We start from the raw sequence: 16,889 nt of genomic DNA, 5'->3' as shown, positions 1-16,889 counted from the left end.
TTTTCAGCATCACAATCTATTTTATTAGTAAGTTAAAACTATTATGTTAGTAAACTGTTCACTATGAGCAAGTCTACAGGAGCCGCAGAAGTCGCCCTGAGTGTTGTCGTTCAGGGCTTGCTATGTATCAGTGTCTGGTCCAGCTTACTGTATATACTGTACAGGTGTGTGCTACCTCTGCTGTGGGGTTTTTTATACTGGAGGAATAGTTTTATTGCAGGAATAGTGGTCTCATACAAGCTTTTGTAGTCTAAATAAACGTAACTGTAAATCTGGGCTATTTATAGAAATTGCTGAATTCTTAATTAGCTAATTAAGCTGTACATGCAGATTAACAAGGATTATCTAATGTGCTGTATGCTGAACTGTGTCGTTGTACTTTTTATTCTCCTAATGCTTATTTACGCATAGTAAGAGTTGTTGCATTTGAGGAGAAAAACAGGACCTAGAAGCATTCTCATTATAATTTCTATGTTTTGAAAGATGAAAAAACTACAAGGATTTAACTTCAGAGCCAGAAAGTGATCTTAGTTTTGGTTCTCTGTTTACTAATGACCAATTTAGATAATGATTTTGATGTAATATTGGTGTCTGCTGTATAAGCTAAATAAAGTGTCAGAAAATAATGATTTCTTTGTAATTTTTTCACTTTCACACATGTATCACATAGATGTTTGCAATATGTCATTTTTGTTTACAGCTTGCTGCTTTTTATTGTTTTGCAGACTTATTTTTAATGTTTTTAGCGATGCCTTTATGGAAATGTCAGACTGCCTGGCTGATTTGTTGTGTGTTTAAAATACAGGTAAATTTTAGGACAAGTGAAATGGTTAGAATCATTACTGTTACTTTTACAGACCATTGTAGTTATACTTCTGGTGGAAGCTGCTGTGGACTAACGTCTTAGCACTGAATCCTGGAGATGTAAATCTGTTCTTCTTGCAGGGAGAGTGATGCTGAATAGCTGTGAATGATCAAGACTTACTGTATAATTCAGAGCCTTGGTTATTGCAATATAAAGAAAAAATGAAGCCAAATTAAGTCTGAGATGTATAGTTTGCAGTAGTTATCAAAAAACTACTTTTAAAGATTTTGCAGTGTATGATATTGTTCATTTCTTTCTGAAAAAAAAAAGACTGCTTTTTTTTTTTAACACTAATTTTCATTTTATTGAGAAAGAGAGAAAGAAGCTAGCCAGACTGACGTCAGGAGCCTAGAACTCTGGGTCATCGGTGGGTGCCAGGGACCTAAGGACCTAGGCCATTTCCTGCCTCCCAGCACGGGTGTTGTCAGGAAGGTGGATTGGAAGATGTGGAGCTGGAAGTTTGGGCAGACTTTGTTTTTTTTTTTTTTTTTTTTAAGATTTATTTATTTATTGGAAAGTCAGATATACAGAGAGGAAGAGAGACGGAGAGGAAGATCTTCCATCCGATGATTCACTCCCCAAGTGAGCGCAATGGCTGATGCTATGCCTTTCTGAAGCCAGGATCCAGGAACTTCTTCTGGGTCTCCCACACGGGTGCAGGGTCTCAAGGCTTTGGGCAGTCCTCAACTGCTTTCCCAGGCCACAAGCAGGAAGTTGGATGGGAAGTGCAGCTGCCGGGATTAGAACTGGTGCCCATATGGGATCCCGGGGCAAGGTGAGGACTTTAGCTGCTAGGCCATGCCGCTGGGCCCTTGGGGCAGACTTTGTGATATGGACTGCGGCCATCCCAAGTGACAGTTTAACCTCCACCTCAAATGCCTGCCTCAGTGTTGTTCATTTAGCCTTTCTGAATGCTGTTTCCAATGCTTTTTTGTCTCTTATTTTTTTCTCCTTTATTCCCTGATTACAGTTCAGTGTTCTTAGAGTTCCATTTTCTACCATCACTTGGCTTGTCTCTCTCCTGTGAACTCCCTGAGCTGTGTCGTCTGTTCTCATGATCTTCATCACTACTTAGTGAACCCATATGCCTGGCTTTATCCCTGAGAAATGAACTTCATTCATGAGACTGATACCCATGAGAGATGAACTTAAAAAAAAGGTTTATGTGAAGGGGCATGAGCAACATAAAGAGAGCCATCTTTAATGCATTGGTTCATTTCCCAAATGTTTTACAACAACCAGCAGCTCAGAACTCCATGTGATCTCCCATATGGGTGACAAGGGGCTCATGTAGCTGGACCATCTTCCACTTCCTTCTCTGACTCCATAGCAGGGATCTGGACTGGAAACAGAGCAACCCCGACCTGAGCTGGTGCTCCGGTGTGGAATGCTCATGATCTGTCTTTATATCGTCTCTTCTCTCTTGCATCCTATGCGTGTGACTAACTCCTTAAGGGCTTGCTCAGGTTTTACCTTTGTAACTAAACCTGCCCTGATTACCCTTTATAAAATGTTTTCATCTCACACCCTGACTCCTGGTCCCATTTATTCTACTCCAGCCTTTCTTCTTCTTCTTTTTTTTTTTTAATATTGATTAGGCATCTTTAATATTACCATATAACCTATACTTGATTTGTTTATTGTATTATTACAGCACATCTTTTGTCACTAAAATGTAAACTTAATAGAGATGAATCCTCTCCATCTTTTCCAAGTAAAACTGTATCCTTGAGTATCGTGGAATTCAGGAGTGGTGTTTCTGTCCTTTGGTTACAGAAAGGGGAGTTCTGTGTTTCTATTTACTTTGTTGTGATGATGGTGGTTTTAATAATCAACCTGTGTAGAAGATGGTCCATGGTTCTTTGTTTATGAATGAGTAGTTTGACTTTTGTAAGGCAGTGTGCTTTCTCAGCTTGTGGTCTACAGTTGGCCTCATACCTTCACTTCTGTTCTCCTTGTTATGTGAACCATTTGAATACATCTGGAATTTTTACCAAGTGCTCCATTTCCAAGCGATCCAGTTCTAAAAACATTAAAGAACATGTGCGTTCTGTTTTTAACTACTTAAAATGATTGCTCATAAGGAATAACTGTAGTTGGAAGACAGTTGCTCTGTCCCATAGGACTGTGGCATTAACCTTGGGTGCAGCTTTGGCTCTGTGTTCCCAGAGCAGTTCTCATTCCCAAATCCATGGTGGTAATAGACTGTCTCACCTCTTACAATGTGCAAAGGTTAAACGCAGAACAGAAATGAGCTTTAGTGGTGTACTGAGGTGTCCAATTAAATGACCAGTATAGTGGGTTTGTTCTTTATAAATTATCCAAGATTTAGGGTGTTCCTGGGAGATGGATGTGGAAGTTCTGATACTCTGCAACTGATCGTTAGTGTAAGTTTGAACAATTTATTCAACTTATTTAATTTTGGCTGCCTGGGGTTTAGTTGACATTGGAAACATTCTATGCTTTTTATTGTAGGAGCTGCGTTTACTTCTTTATTTATAAGATTTTTGTTCATTTTTATTGGAAAGGCAGATAAACACAGAAAGGGAGAGACAGAAAGATCTTCCATCTGCTGATTTACTCCCTAATTGGCCACAGTGGCCAGAGCTGAGCCCATCTGAAGCCAGGAGCCAGGTGCCTCCTTCAGTCTCCCATGCCGGTGTAGGAGACCAAGATTTTGAGCCATCTTCCACTGCTATCTCAGGCCACAAGTGGGGAGCTGGATGGGAAATGGAGCAGCCAGGGTACACACCTGTGCCTGTTTTATTTTCTTATATGCTTGTATAAATCAACAGGTCTGTGATAATTTCTGGAATTCAGGAAGAAATCTAATCACTATGAATATTTAAAGTTGGTGCTTTTTTGTTTTCCCCTCTTTCTTCCTTGGCTTGTTTATTCTCTAGCCCTTGGATTATATGTGTTGTTTTACTCTATGTGTTTAAGGAGCAAAAGAATGATATATTTAAGGTGTTTTTGTTATGAATTTTACTTTCCAACCTCTGTTTTATTTAGTTTCCCCCTGGCATCCAGCAGATTGTCTTGTACATAGTAGGTGCTCCTTCAGTGTTGCTTAAACATAGCTGTTTGTTTTATTTTTGTTATACTAAATAAATTGATTTTAAAATTTCTGTTATTTTTAAGAAAGGTGACTCTTGTGATGGTTGGACTTGATAATGCTGGTAAAACGGCAACAGCAAAAGGAATCCAAGGAGGTAAGCTAACAATATGTGCATTTTGAATTTTGTTGAATTATTCTGAATTATTTGATTATGTATTTTACATTTCCATATTGCATATTAATTGGGTATGGATGCTTTGTCCTTGATTACTTTCAATCTTAATGTACTTCCAACCAATGTGGTGACTAAGCCATGGCTTACTAGCAGTTCTGGTCTATCGTCATGTTTCAGATTGGAATAGATACAGAGGAACAGCGGCTCCAAGGGGTCTTTCATTGACAGGAAGTGACTTCATCCATGTTCTACCGCAACAGGAGTGAAACAAATAAACTAAAAGCTAGTAATGTCCTTTCCTTTAAGAATATCCATCTAATATATAATTTATTGGCAAGTACTTATTGTGATTATGCCTAGATGAAAAAGAGTAAAATTATAATCAATCAGCATAATTATTTGTGCTTTTTTTCAGTAAGGTAAGTATTTGTTAGTTACAATACAGATAGGACCTCTGCTAGTAATGGGCTTTACATGATAAGTATTATGCCTCACTGAATGTGTTTAGTGCTTTGTACACAGTATAGCATTGTGTGAGCTCATTGTACATTGAAAATCTTAAATATGTGAATTAGAAGAAAAGCCCAACACATATTTGTTCCTTAACACGGATGCTCACAATTACCATGCACGCTGAATATTTGTTTATGAACATCTTGTAAAACTCAGAGGTGGAGAAAAACATTTTGTTAGCTCAAATTCTATGTGACAATAGCTGCAAGCTGCCTGTGGGTTCTCCTAAAGTTTTGTTTGTTTTGGTACTACTTGTGCTATCCTCTTGGTTATTTCCTATCAGAGCACTCACTGTGCTCAGCAAGCTTATTCTGTAAAGGGACAGATAGTATTTTAGGTTAGGTAACTGTATATTTTATTTCCCAATCATCTATCTCTGGCATTGTAGTGAAAGCATACATAGATAATATGTAAACCAAATGAGCAAGACCATATTCTAATGAGATTTGATTTATGATCGTGGAAAGTTTAACTTCATATAATTGTATTAATTATTCATTTTGGTTTTTTAGTTATTTAAAAAGATAAAATTAATTTGTAACACAAAGATTATTAGAAAATAGATGGCAAGGCAGATTGTCGTCTAGGCCATGACACCATTTTTAAGCTGCTTCCCTCCTCATTGAAGGGAGCAGACATCTAGCACTCTGATAACCAGGCGATCTCTGATTTGTTGTCTGTGTTTGAAACACCCTCTTTTCGTTAGGCTGTGTATGTCTATGTTTCTTATCCATGTGGCCATTTCTTTTTTCTAAGTCTAGAGAATGCTCACAATGTCACATAATAAACTAAGAGCATCTTCAACTTTGAGTTTTCCTCTGTTATGTTTATATTCTTCACAGCATATTTGTTCTTTAGCCTACTCCAGTGACTGATTTCTTACTTTGAATCCTTTTCTAAGATTGTAGTTATATGAATTTGTTAATGTTTATTTTTGATGATTTTTACATGGTTGATTATGGTGCAAAGGGTCAAGGGCTACAGGAAGGTGGGTGAGACCACCATCTTCACATTCTCTCTTTTTTCCCCTCCCTGCATCTGAGGGTAAGGGGGATACAAGGGAAGAAGTCACACCCAGCCTCCCAACCGCCTCCATATCCTGGCATGGAGGATAGCCACCCGACGCCATCCCAGGTTCCCTGATGTGGGGCAAACTGCAAGGGTCCTGATCAAGAGATTTTGATAGTTCAGCAGTTCTGAATTACTACTGATTTCACAATTCCAAGCACGATGAAATCTCTCCAGAATCCATTGGTTGACACTGTTCACCTTAGAGTCTACGTTTGCCCAGATATTCACTGACAACACTTGGCTGAGGCAGTTGATCAATTATGTACCCATTCTCTGTTATGGTACCAGGTGTCATCCCACGTGTTATCCCAGACCTGATTCTTGTGTGTGCTTGTCAGTATAGGTTCTAGCACAGACTGATGCACACAGTTGTAGTTGTAATTGTTGGATTAGATCTGTTTCCAACACTGTCTTCTGTACAAACCAATGAATATTGGAGCCCAGCCTGATCTGTCTACTGCACACTTGGCCCTCATGCACACCAGAGGGCGCTGTGGCCTAGTTGGAGTCACCTGCAATAACCCCCTCTAGAACCCTCCTCCTGCCCTGGTGCCTGTACTTGCCAGTATGTACAGCAGACTGGTCCAGTCTGTCCCACTTCCCATTCAGATCTCAGATATGTCAGAGGCACTGAAGCACAGTTCAACCCAACCAGCCCCACTATCCAGCCCACACATGTGCTGGTGGGTGCCATTCTTTGTCTAGCCATGCCTGCTCCATTCTGATTCTCATGCTCGCCAATCAGAGTAGCAAACCGAGAGGGAGGTGCCCACGGTTTCCTTAATGGGCCCATTCTCACTCCTGAAACTTACACTCTTCAGATGGTTCTGCAGTTTGACTTGACAGAATTTTCCCCTCTGTGCCAGCCTCTGCCAACTGATGCTATGGGCAAAGCCCATCCAACCCAGTCCCACTCTGACTTGTGCATACACCAGTAGGATCAGTCAACTCAGCCTGGCTTTCCCCTGATTCAGCTCACATGAGGCCAACAGGTGTTGTAGCCCTGCCCGGCCTGGTCTGCCCCCATCCCAGCGCTCACGCTCTCCAGTGGAAGTAGTGATCAAGAAGGGGAGTTCCATGCAGCCCTCCTGCCAGGTTCACTCCCTCTACCTTAGGTCTCATGTGTGCTGGTTGGGCACTGCAGCCCAGTATAGCATATTCCACCTCACCTTGGCATTTGGCAATGGGTGCTGTATCTTGGCTGGGCCTGGCCCACTCCAGTTCCAACTTATGCTGTTGGGGCTACAGCCTAGCCCAGCCTAGCTGATCCCCAGTCCTGGCCCTCATGTGAACTGGCTTGTGTTGTGGCCCAATTGGGGCCTGACCCACACTCCGATCTGGTACTCAGGTTCACCAGTGGGTGATATGAATTGGCCCAGCCTGGTTCACCCCTGACCTGAGCCAAATGTATGGCCTGGGCTTTGCTGCTTCCTGTCATGGTTGGTTCTTGCTCTCACTTGCAGGGACTGTATCCCAACAGAAGAGTTCCTCAAGCTCCTCCATCAGAACCTCTCCCAGTGCCAGATCTCACACCATTGGATCCATAGTCCATCCCTACCTAGTTCAACTTCTGTCTTAGTAGGAATAATGGCCTTTCCTGACAGGCCCTCACCCATTCTGATTTTTACTGTTGGGTATTACAGTCCAGCCAAACCTGGCCCACATCCAGACTCAGCTCACACATGGCTAAGTAGGGGCAGAGACCTAGCCTAGCTTGTCCTATACTCACTGTAGTTCTCACAAGCACTAGTGGGTGCTATGGTCTGGCCCAGTTTGGTACACTGCAGACCCAATCCACACTTGTGCCAAGGGACACTGCAGCCATGTTCAGACCAGTCAGCAGCCCCTGCTCTGGCCCTTGCACTCACCCCATGGGAACCCCAAACCAACCAGGGCATTCCCTTAGCTCTTTACCCAGGCCTTTTCCCAGCCACAGATCTCGTGCATGCCAGTGGTTGCTCTGACTCAGCTTGGCATAGTTGCTCATCTGTCTTGGCCTTTGCCTTTGAATGCTGTAGCCTGGCCTGACCTGGCCTGTCCCCAGTCCCAACTCTAGTGGGTGGGTGCTGGCACCTGGCCTTCCTCAGTTTGCTCCCATCCCTGGCTCAAGCAGGGTAGTAGGTATGACAGCCCAGGCTAGGATGATCTGCATTCTAGCCTGGTTTCTGCACTTGCCAGTGAGCTAAGGTTTGCTCGGCCCTGCCCGCTGCACCCTCTTCCAAAACCAACCCACACAAAATTGCCAACAGATGGACTTACCTTGCCCAGCTTGCCCAACCCCCAGGTCTGGATCCCATGCTCACCAGTGACAGCTATACCCACTAGGGTAGTTTCCCAAGTTCCCCCACTTGGTGCATTCCCAGACCCAGATCTCACACATGCAATTTGTGCTAGGGCCTTGCCTGACATAACCTGTTCCTCCATCTTGGCCTTTGGGCTGGTGAATGTTGTGGCTGGCCCATCCCACATCCTGTATTAGGATGCACACATGGGTGCTGCAGCCTGGATCTACCTAGCCTATTCTCAGCCCCAGTACCCATGAGTGTTGGCAGGTTCCATGATCACACCTAGTTAAGCCCATCATCATCCCATCTCTTAAGTTGACTAGCAGGACTTGTATTTCCATAGGATTGGGCCCATTTATCTGGTACAGAATCTATCCCTGGACCTCGTTCTCTTGTGTGTTGGTTAGTGTCATGGCTGTGCCTAATTTGACCCGTCTCCTTTTCCAGCACTCAGTCTGGAACCCCCAACCCTAGCTTTTTTGTGGACTGGCGTGTGGTAGTCAGTGATGTTCTGTGCTAACAAGCCCATCTCAAGACTCCCATGTGGGCTGGTGCTTGAGTCTGACCCATACAGATCTTCCAATCTCTCCGCTTCAAACCACCAGGTATCAGTCCCCTCACTTAACCTGCAAGGACAGTGGCCCTGTGGTTGGGAGTCCACCTACTTTGGCCTTATCCATTGATGTTCTTAGGTAGTAATTCCTCACCCCCAGGTATTCAGAGCTTGTTGTCAGGTGGCCAGCGGGCAAAGCCCAGTGCTGACAGGTGTTCTAGCTGCCCTAGCCAAGATGGTGCCAGCTGCTTTTTAAGCAATAGGGCCCAGCTGCGCCCCCAACCCATCAGCCACCAGTGGCTGATGGCACAGTGGTTCCTATCCACATAAGTAGTGCAAGCCAAGATAGCACCAGCTGCTGTTTAAGCAATTAGGCCAGGCTGCGCCCCACCATCAGCCAAGAGTGGCCGATGGAGCAGAGGTTCTCGTCCTCATGCCTAGCCCTATATAAATTTTTTTTTAAAAAAAATCCCAAATTGTTTTACCTTAGTATTTTCCTTTATGCTGTTTTTGCTTGTCTTATTAGAAAATCTACTTTTAGAGACATTTTTTCATACAATTTCTGTTTTCATAAAATAAAATTTCTGCTTTCTAATTATTTATTTGAAAGACTGATAAGAGAGATTTTTATCACAGGCTTATTTCTCAAATGCCTTCGATATCCAGGAGCCCCAAAATCTATCTAGGTCTCCCCTTTGGGTTCCAGGGATCTTAGTCCTTGGGCCATGATCAGCTGGCTGCCAGGCATTGGTGGGGAATTGGGACAGGACTGGTCCCATGGCATAGTAGGTCAAGCCTCTACTTGTATCACTGGCAGCTATTCAGCTTTTAATTCTGCTTATGGCATGGGAAAGCAGTGGAGGGTAACTCTGTTTCTTGGGCCTCAGTACCCACATGGGAGAGCTAGAGGAGGTTCCTGGCATTAGGTTGGCTCAGCTTCCACCACTGCAGCCATCTGATGAGTGAACCAATGGGAGGATGATACCTCTCTCTGTTTCTTTCTCTCTCTCACTCCCTCTGTGTGTGTTCTTTCACTCTGTAACTCATGTTTTTCAAATAAAAAAAAAATCTCGAAAAAAATTTCACTAAATACTTAGGTATAGCAAATAATAATTCATTGTGCACCTTGAAAATGAATGCTGTTAATTTAATGCTGAAGATTGTTTCTTTTTCTTTGTGTTGTTTCAAACAGAGCATCCTGAAGATGTAGCTCCTACTGTTGGATTTTCCAAAATTAACCTTAAGCAAGGGAAGTTTGACGTCACCATATTTGACTTGGGAGGTGGAAAACGAATTCGGGGCATCTGGAAGAATTACTATGCTGAGTCCTATGGGGTAATATTTGTTGTGGATTCCAGTGATGAAGAGAGAATGGAAGAGACAAAGGAGACAATGTCGGAAGTCCTAAGACATCCCAGGATATCAGGAAAGCCTGTGTTGGTGTAAGTAACCTCATCTTCATTGCTAACATAGACACTAGCAAAAGCTTATAAAGGAATTGACCTGTGACAAAGTAGTCAATGACTACAAGTAGTCATGTCCCAGGATTACAAAACGTATGCAGATATCTGGGACTTGTTAATATTTTGAAGGCTTGTAATACTGTGCCTAGGGTAAAGAGCTGAGGCTGTGTGATGAACAAGGCTCACGGTTGTTCAAATATAAACTTGTTTTATTGATGATTTGTTTTTATTGATTTTGCCTTTTGAGATCAACTGTTAACAAAATTTTAGAATACTTTTCCATTGCTTCCTGTTTTGACTTAGATTTTTGACTCTGTGCTTTTTTTTTGGAAGAATGTTCTTGTTTGCATGTTTTTCCTAATGTCATGATGATTCCTAAGTTTTTACTTCTTCATTTACATATTGAAGATGTGATCTGTGTTGTTAAAAGCATAATAATTATTTTGCCAGGTACTTGAGCATTTTATTAATAAGTAACAAAGGACTTTGATCCTCACAGCATTTATGCATGGCAAACACTAGATGGTGCTGTAAATATGAGACATAATAAATATGTTCTTACAAATGTTCCCTTTGGCCTAGAATTAATTGACCTTTGGTCTTGCCTTTCTGTTCTTTTCCTTCATTGTTGTGATTCATTACTAAAGATTTAGAAAGATAAATTAGTCTTTCATGTTGTTAGATGAAAAGTTTTCAGAGATTTTAGTGAGCCTCAATTGTGAAGGAATATTTATTTATTTTATTTTCAAAAATATTTATTTGAAAGGCAGAGAGGAGTGGCGGAGATTCTCCATTTGCTAGTTTACTCCTCAAAAATGGCTGCAATCAGGACTGGGCCAGGCTGAAGCCAGGAGCCTGGGTTCTATCCCTTTCTGCCAAGTAGGTGGCAGGGACCAAAGGAATTTGATCATTTTTCCTATGTATTCTCAGGCACATTAGCAGGGAGATGGATCCCTGTATCCCATGAGGTGTAGCAGCTGCTGGGACTCAACCTGGTGCTTCCAGTATGGGATGCTGATATCCCAGGCAGTGGCTGGCTTAACCTGCACTGTCACAATGCTTGCTCAATGCTTAATGCTTATTTATTCTCATCTATTTGAAAGTTATAGCAAGAGAATTTAGAAAAGATATACACAGAGAGCAATCTTGATTCATTGCCCAGATACTTGGAATAGTTGAAGCTTGGTAACAACACTGCTAGATAGTGGCCTGTTGACGCTGTTATACAAAGACCAAAAACATTCAAACTTCATTTTCATGTGGTTTGAGAGACCAGCCTGTCTGAGGATGCAGCAATTTTTATGTTCATTTTTATTTTTAGGAAGTATGTTTTTCAAGTATTGGTCTTATGATATACGGTGATATATTTCTCTGGAGATAATTTTTGTACTGAGGACATCACAAACACCAGAAACTGCAACCAAATCACCAAATATGAACATTTCATTAGCTCTTCCTACTTATGCGATGATGTTCATGCAAGAGTTTTAAAGAGATCATAGACTATGTAGACTCTGGCCTCATCTTCACTAAGTGGAATTCTAACAATAGCACGTGCTCCGCTGACATGCCTGAAAGAGCTCACTTGCTACCTAACGAACTTCTGAGATCCTTTGCAGGTATCAGTCATTCAAAGCATTCCATAAGTTCATGAATTGAGGGGCTCCTGTGAGAACTGTAATGGGAAGCTTGGGCTTTAGTGTATGTAGCTAGGCACTAGTTACACGAGATCCATTCTGTTTTTGTGTTTTATTTAATGTTTTAAATTTATAGCATCTGTTCTTTTTTTTTTTAAAGATTTATTTTTTCATTGGAAAGTCAGATATACAAAGAGGAGGAGACACAGAGAGGAAGATCTTCTGTCCGATGATTCACTCCCCAAGTGAGCACAATGGCCGATGCTATGCCGATCCAAAGCCAGGATCCAGGAACTTCTTCCAGGTCTCCCACACGGGTGCAGGGTCCCAAAGCTTTGGGCCATCCTCGACTGCTTTCGCAGGCCACAAGTAGGGAGCTGGATGGGCAGCAGAGCTGCCAGGATTAGAACTGGCGCCCATATGGGATCCCAGGCGTGTTAAGGCGAGGACTTTAGCCATTAGGCCACGCCACCGGGCCCTATAGCATCTGTTTTTAAAGATTTGTTTTTTACTTGAAAATTACAGTTCTATATGTAGAGAGAAACAATGGGAGAGACAGTGAATCTTCCATCTTCTGGATCACTCTCCAACTGGTTGCAACCACCAGAATTGGGTTAATCCTGATCTGGGAACCAGAAGTTTCTTCCAGGCTTCTCATGTGGGTCAGGAGCATAAGGACGTGAGCCATTCTCTGCTGGGTTGGAGGTAGGGCAGCCATAACTCAAACCATTTCCTATTAGGATGCTGCATTGCAGGAGGAGGATTGGCATGATAAGCTACTGTGCTGGCCCTGAGGGTTCGTTCTATAGCTTAAGGGATGTTGAGATATTCAGGGATGTGCTGTTTCCTGAAGAAATCTGAAATTACATTATCATCTTGTATTCAAGATGCATCAAGACTAACTGGGCAGTAGTCTCCAAGAGAGTTCCTTTCCTAACAGAATAAGGCAAGTAGTACCAATATAAATACAACAGTGTAGATTTGGGCTGAAGGTCATAAGCTTACTCCACCAATATCCGTTTGCGCAAAATGACTGCAAAACACTTAAATCTGAAGAAGTTACAGTCTTCACAAAGACATGCAGGTTACAGGCAACGACTTGTGTAAGGATGGAATAAAATTTGACCATTTCAGCATCATGTTCAGGCATGCTAAGAGCCAGGATCAGGATGCGCTTCAAGATGCAAGATGAGGACATCTTATCACCCCGATATACCTCTGCCAGGCCAGTATCGCTAAAAACTTTTGCAGTACAAATTCAGACCAAGAAATTTGTTTCTGGCAAATCCGAGGCAGCCAATTTTGTGAGATATTTTAGTAAGGCACGCTGCTGAAAGCTATTGCTAAAAGGTATGGGATCTGGCAATATGGGCACCAGATTGAGTCCTGGCTGCTCCACTTGCAGTCCAGCTATCTGTTAGTGAACCTAGGGAAGCACCAAAAAAGAGGCCAAATACTTGGGCCACTGCCACTCATGTGGTCGGCCCAAGTGAAGTTCCTGGTGTTTGGATTCATTTGGCACACTCAGGGCAGGTTAGCCAAGGATAAGCCCACATTCTCTCTGTCTAACCCTGTCTTTTTTTTTTTTTTTAAAGATTTATTTTTATTATTTTGTTTATTGGAAAGGCAGATATACAGAGAGGAGAGACAGAGAGGAGATCTTCCGTCCGATGATTCACTCCCCAAGTGAGCGCAACAACCGTCGATGCTATGCCGATCCAAAGCCAGGAGCCTCTTCCGGGTCTCCCACGCGGGTGCAGGGTCCCAAAGCTTTGGGCCGTCCTCGACTGCTTTCCCGGGCCACAGGCAGGGAGCTGGATGGGAAGCCGGGCTGCTGGGATAGAACCGGCGCCCATATGGGATCCTGGGCGTGCAAGGTGAGGACCTTAACCACTTGTGCCACCGCGCGGGGCCCTAACCCTGTCTTTTAATAAATAAATAAGAAGGATAAACTAAAGTTAGTATCTGTACGTAATATGAAGGAAAATTAAGTTTCTACATGAACAGGTTAACGTGATAGCAGAGGAGACATTTGCACAGCATTAATTTTGCAAATTACTTTTTATTCAAATGGGTTGTTGATATATTTAGTAACCTTTCTGGTTCATATTACTATTTAGAGCTGAGCACAAATACAGAATTATAATGTTTTACAACTACTGTTTTTAGAGGAGAAGCATTTAGCTAATATGTTTTTAAAAAGCAGAATGACTTGTTAGGATAGAAAACAAATTTACGGAGAATCAAGATGCCAGAATAGGGTAAGGACATGATTAAATGGACTGAGAAACATTTAATCAGGATAAAGCAAAGAGGACATATCTGAGGAAATAGGAAAGGACAGAACAACAGCAGAGGGGTACCTGGAGACTGACAGACATAGGAAAGCAGCGGGCACAGCAGTGTGGTGTTGCAGTGACTGATACTCCAACACGGCGATCTGAACTCCACCAGCAGCTGGAACTCCACTAGCAACCTGGTGGGAAGGGACTTTCACTGGGAGCTTGGGAGGTGAATCCAGACAAAGAACTGTCTGTCCTGCTGATCTGTTTGATTTGACCAGGAGCAGAGCAGCAAATTTCAGACAGGCAGTGTGAGAACAGAGTGGATTGCATAGCCCAGTCAGTCCCTTAGAGCTGAATTGGGCGCCATTTTGCGTAAGAAGGAAAGGGCAAGGAAAAGGACTGAGCATGTGCTGAGCTGGGAGTGAGCTCATTTCTTACTCAGTGAACTGCAGCAATGTGGCATTCTACGGGTTCTACCTGGGGCATGTCTGGGTAGCCCTCAGATCTGATGTTCAGCAGATCAAGAACTGTATTGGTGGTACATCAGGCACCATTTTGTACACTGTGGTAATAGCTTTGGGACTGCAGGGGACAACAGTGAACTGTGCATGTGCTGACCTCGTGAGAACTCGCTGAGGTCCTGCAGGAATATAATACTGACTGTGGCATTGTACGGGTCAAAATAGGGCCGTGTGGCACCCAGACCTAACGTCCAACAGGTTCCTACAAGATCAGTGCCACCAACAACCTAACTAGATAGGACACCTGGTGTCTCTTTAGTTCTGGGACCTGCTCCAACCGGAAGTGGGAGAAAGGTCGCAGAGACAACGGTGCAGCTTCAGCATGGTATCACAGGAGGTGGAGAGTGGTGAGCCAAGAGCTGGGGCTGTGGAGACCACGGTAGAAATCTGACATAAGAACCCAGACCTGGAACTTGCTGGAGGTTGTGGCACAAGTGGCTGCAAGCAAAAAGTTGTGTACCAGTTACAATAAGTAAAATCGCATTGTAGACCTGTGGGTGACACAGCTTAGAAACCTGACCCAAGAAGAAGACTCTGCTAACTAAAAGTACAATGACCAAGATTAAAAGAAGAGAAAAAGGCACAATGAATATTACCAAAAACTCCCCTGCAAAGGAGCAATAACCTTTGCAAACCTGAGAGTTAACTGAGGAAGACATCAGGAAAATGGGGGACACAGAATGCATAAGACTCATTTTAAAGATTCTGGTCAAAAATGAGAAGCTCATGCAAGAGTTCAAAGAATTTAAGGAAGCAGTAAAGCATATCAAGGCTGGTATATCAGAAATTAAGAACACAGTAGAACAATTTAAAAGTACAGTGGAGAGTCTCCAAAATAGAATGAAGCAAGCAGAAGAAAGAATCTCAGAATTGCAAGGTATCTCCTTTCACCATGGGGAAGCAAACAAAAAGCTGGAGGCAGAGCTGGATCAGGCCAAAAAAAGTGTTCAAGAACTGAAAGACACTATTAAAAGGCCAAATATAAGAGTTATGGGAGTCCCGGAAGGTACAGAAAGAGAAGCTGAGTTTGCAAATGTATTTAATGAAATAATCAAGGAAAATTTCCCTAATCTGGAGAAAGAATTGGGAAACAAGATCCAGGAGGCTCACAGAACTCCCCACAGGCTTGATCAAAAGTGATCTTCACCACGACACATGATCATCAAACTCTCTTCAATTGAACATAAGGAAAAGATCCTTAAATGTGCACATGAAAATAATCAATTGACATATAAAGGAATGCCAGTTAAACTCACAGGAGATCTCTCCCCGGAAACTCAGGCAAGAATGGAGTGACATATTCCAGATTCTTTTTTTTTAAAGATTTATTTTATTTTTATTATAAAGTCAGATATACAGAGAGGAGAGACAGAGAAGAAGATCTTCCGTCCGATGATTCACTCCCCAAGTGAGCACAATGGCCAATGCTATGCCGATCCAAAGCCAGGATCCAGGAACTTCTTCTGGGTCTCCCACACGGGTGCAGGGTCCCAAAGCTTTGGGCCATCCTCGACTGCTTTCCCGGGCCACAGGCAGGGAGCTGGAGGGAAAGCAGGGCCACTGGGATTAGAACTGGCGCCCATATGGGATCCCGGGCATGCAAGGCGAGGACCTTAACCACTGCTCCATCGCGCCGGGCCCCATATTCCAGATTCTAAAAGAAAAAAAATGTGGGCCCAGGATAACATACCCTACAAAGCTTTCTTTCGTTTTTGAAAATGAAATAAAATTCTTCCAGAGTAAAGCAAAGCTAAAAGAATTTGCCTCTTTCAAACCTGCCCTACAATTGATACTTCAAGATGTTCTCTTGACAAAGAGGAATAGCACCTACCAAAACCAAAGGCAAACAGGAAGAACATCCCAGTAAAATGACAACAGAAGACTAAACCAAAGAACAACCCATTCCTAAAATGACAGGACCAAAGTACCACCCATACATATTAACTCTGAATTTAAGGGCTTAAACTCAATCAAACGTCATAGATTAGTAGACTGGATTAAAAAACAAAACCCATCTGTTTATTGTCTGTAGGAGACACATTTCAACAAAGATCAGTGGAAACTATATCACATGAGTTTTGTTTTCTCTTGGTTTCATCTCTTCAAAACACTTTCTTATTAAATTCTTCAATGACTCGTAGATCATGCAGTGGCATCATTTTCTTCAAGAAGGTTCTTAGTTTTCATTTCTTTAGCTACATGTTAGTCATTTAATAGCATGTTGTTTAACTTCTTGGTGTTGTTAATTTCTTTTTTCTCCTGGATGTTGAGTTTGTTTTGGGGCTCTTCATTTAAGGGAATGTATGGTAGCTGTGTAATGGAGACTGTCATATTAGTAACATGTCATTTAACTTCATCGCATTGTAAATTTCTATTTTCCTTTCTATTGTTGATTTTGTATCATGACTTTTCATTTGAGGGGATGTACAGTAGTTGTGAAATGGAGACTAACATCCAGATCTG

General features: G+C 42.5%; 1 protein-coding gene across 4 annotated transcripts in view; it reads left to right on the top strand.

Moving 5' to 3' along the window:
* The window catches only part of ARL13B (ADP ribosylation factor like GTPase 13B), a 74,350-nt gene that overhangs the window by 8,192 nt on the left and 49,269 nt on the right, over nucleotides 1-16,889 (top strand). For 3 of the 4 annotated variants that reach the window (XM_040980607.1, XM_040980609.1, XM_040980606.1), the window contains exons 2-3: nucleotides 4,007-4,077; nucleotides 9,713-9,962. The exons of the other annotated variant lie outside the window; for it this stretch is intronic. In XM_040980607.1, coding sequence (XP_040836541.1) covers nucleotides 4,007-4,077; nucleotides 9,713-9,962 — 321 coding nt within the window. The remainder of the gene's footprint in view (nucleotides 1-4,006; nucleotides 4,078-9,712; nucleotides 9,963-16,889) is intronic. 4 annotated transcript variants of the gene reach the window in all.

This window comes from Ochotona curzoniae, unplaced genomic scaffold (genome assembly GCF_017591425.1).
Source record: "Ochotona curzoniae isolate NIBS_2020 unplaced genomic scaffold, NIBS_Ocur_1.0 contig_3498, whole genome shotgun sequence".
NCBI classification, from domain to species: Eukaryota; Metazoa; Chordata; class Mammalia; order Lagomorpha; family Ochotonidae; genus Ochotona; species Ochotona curzoniae.
The sequence above is the reverse complement of the archived record's forward strand: the minus strand, read 5'-3'. Positions and strand labels throughout refer to the sequence as shown.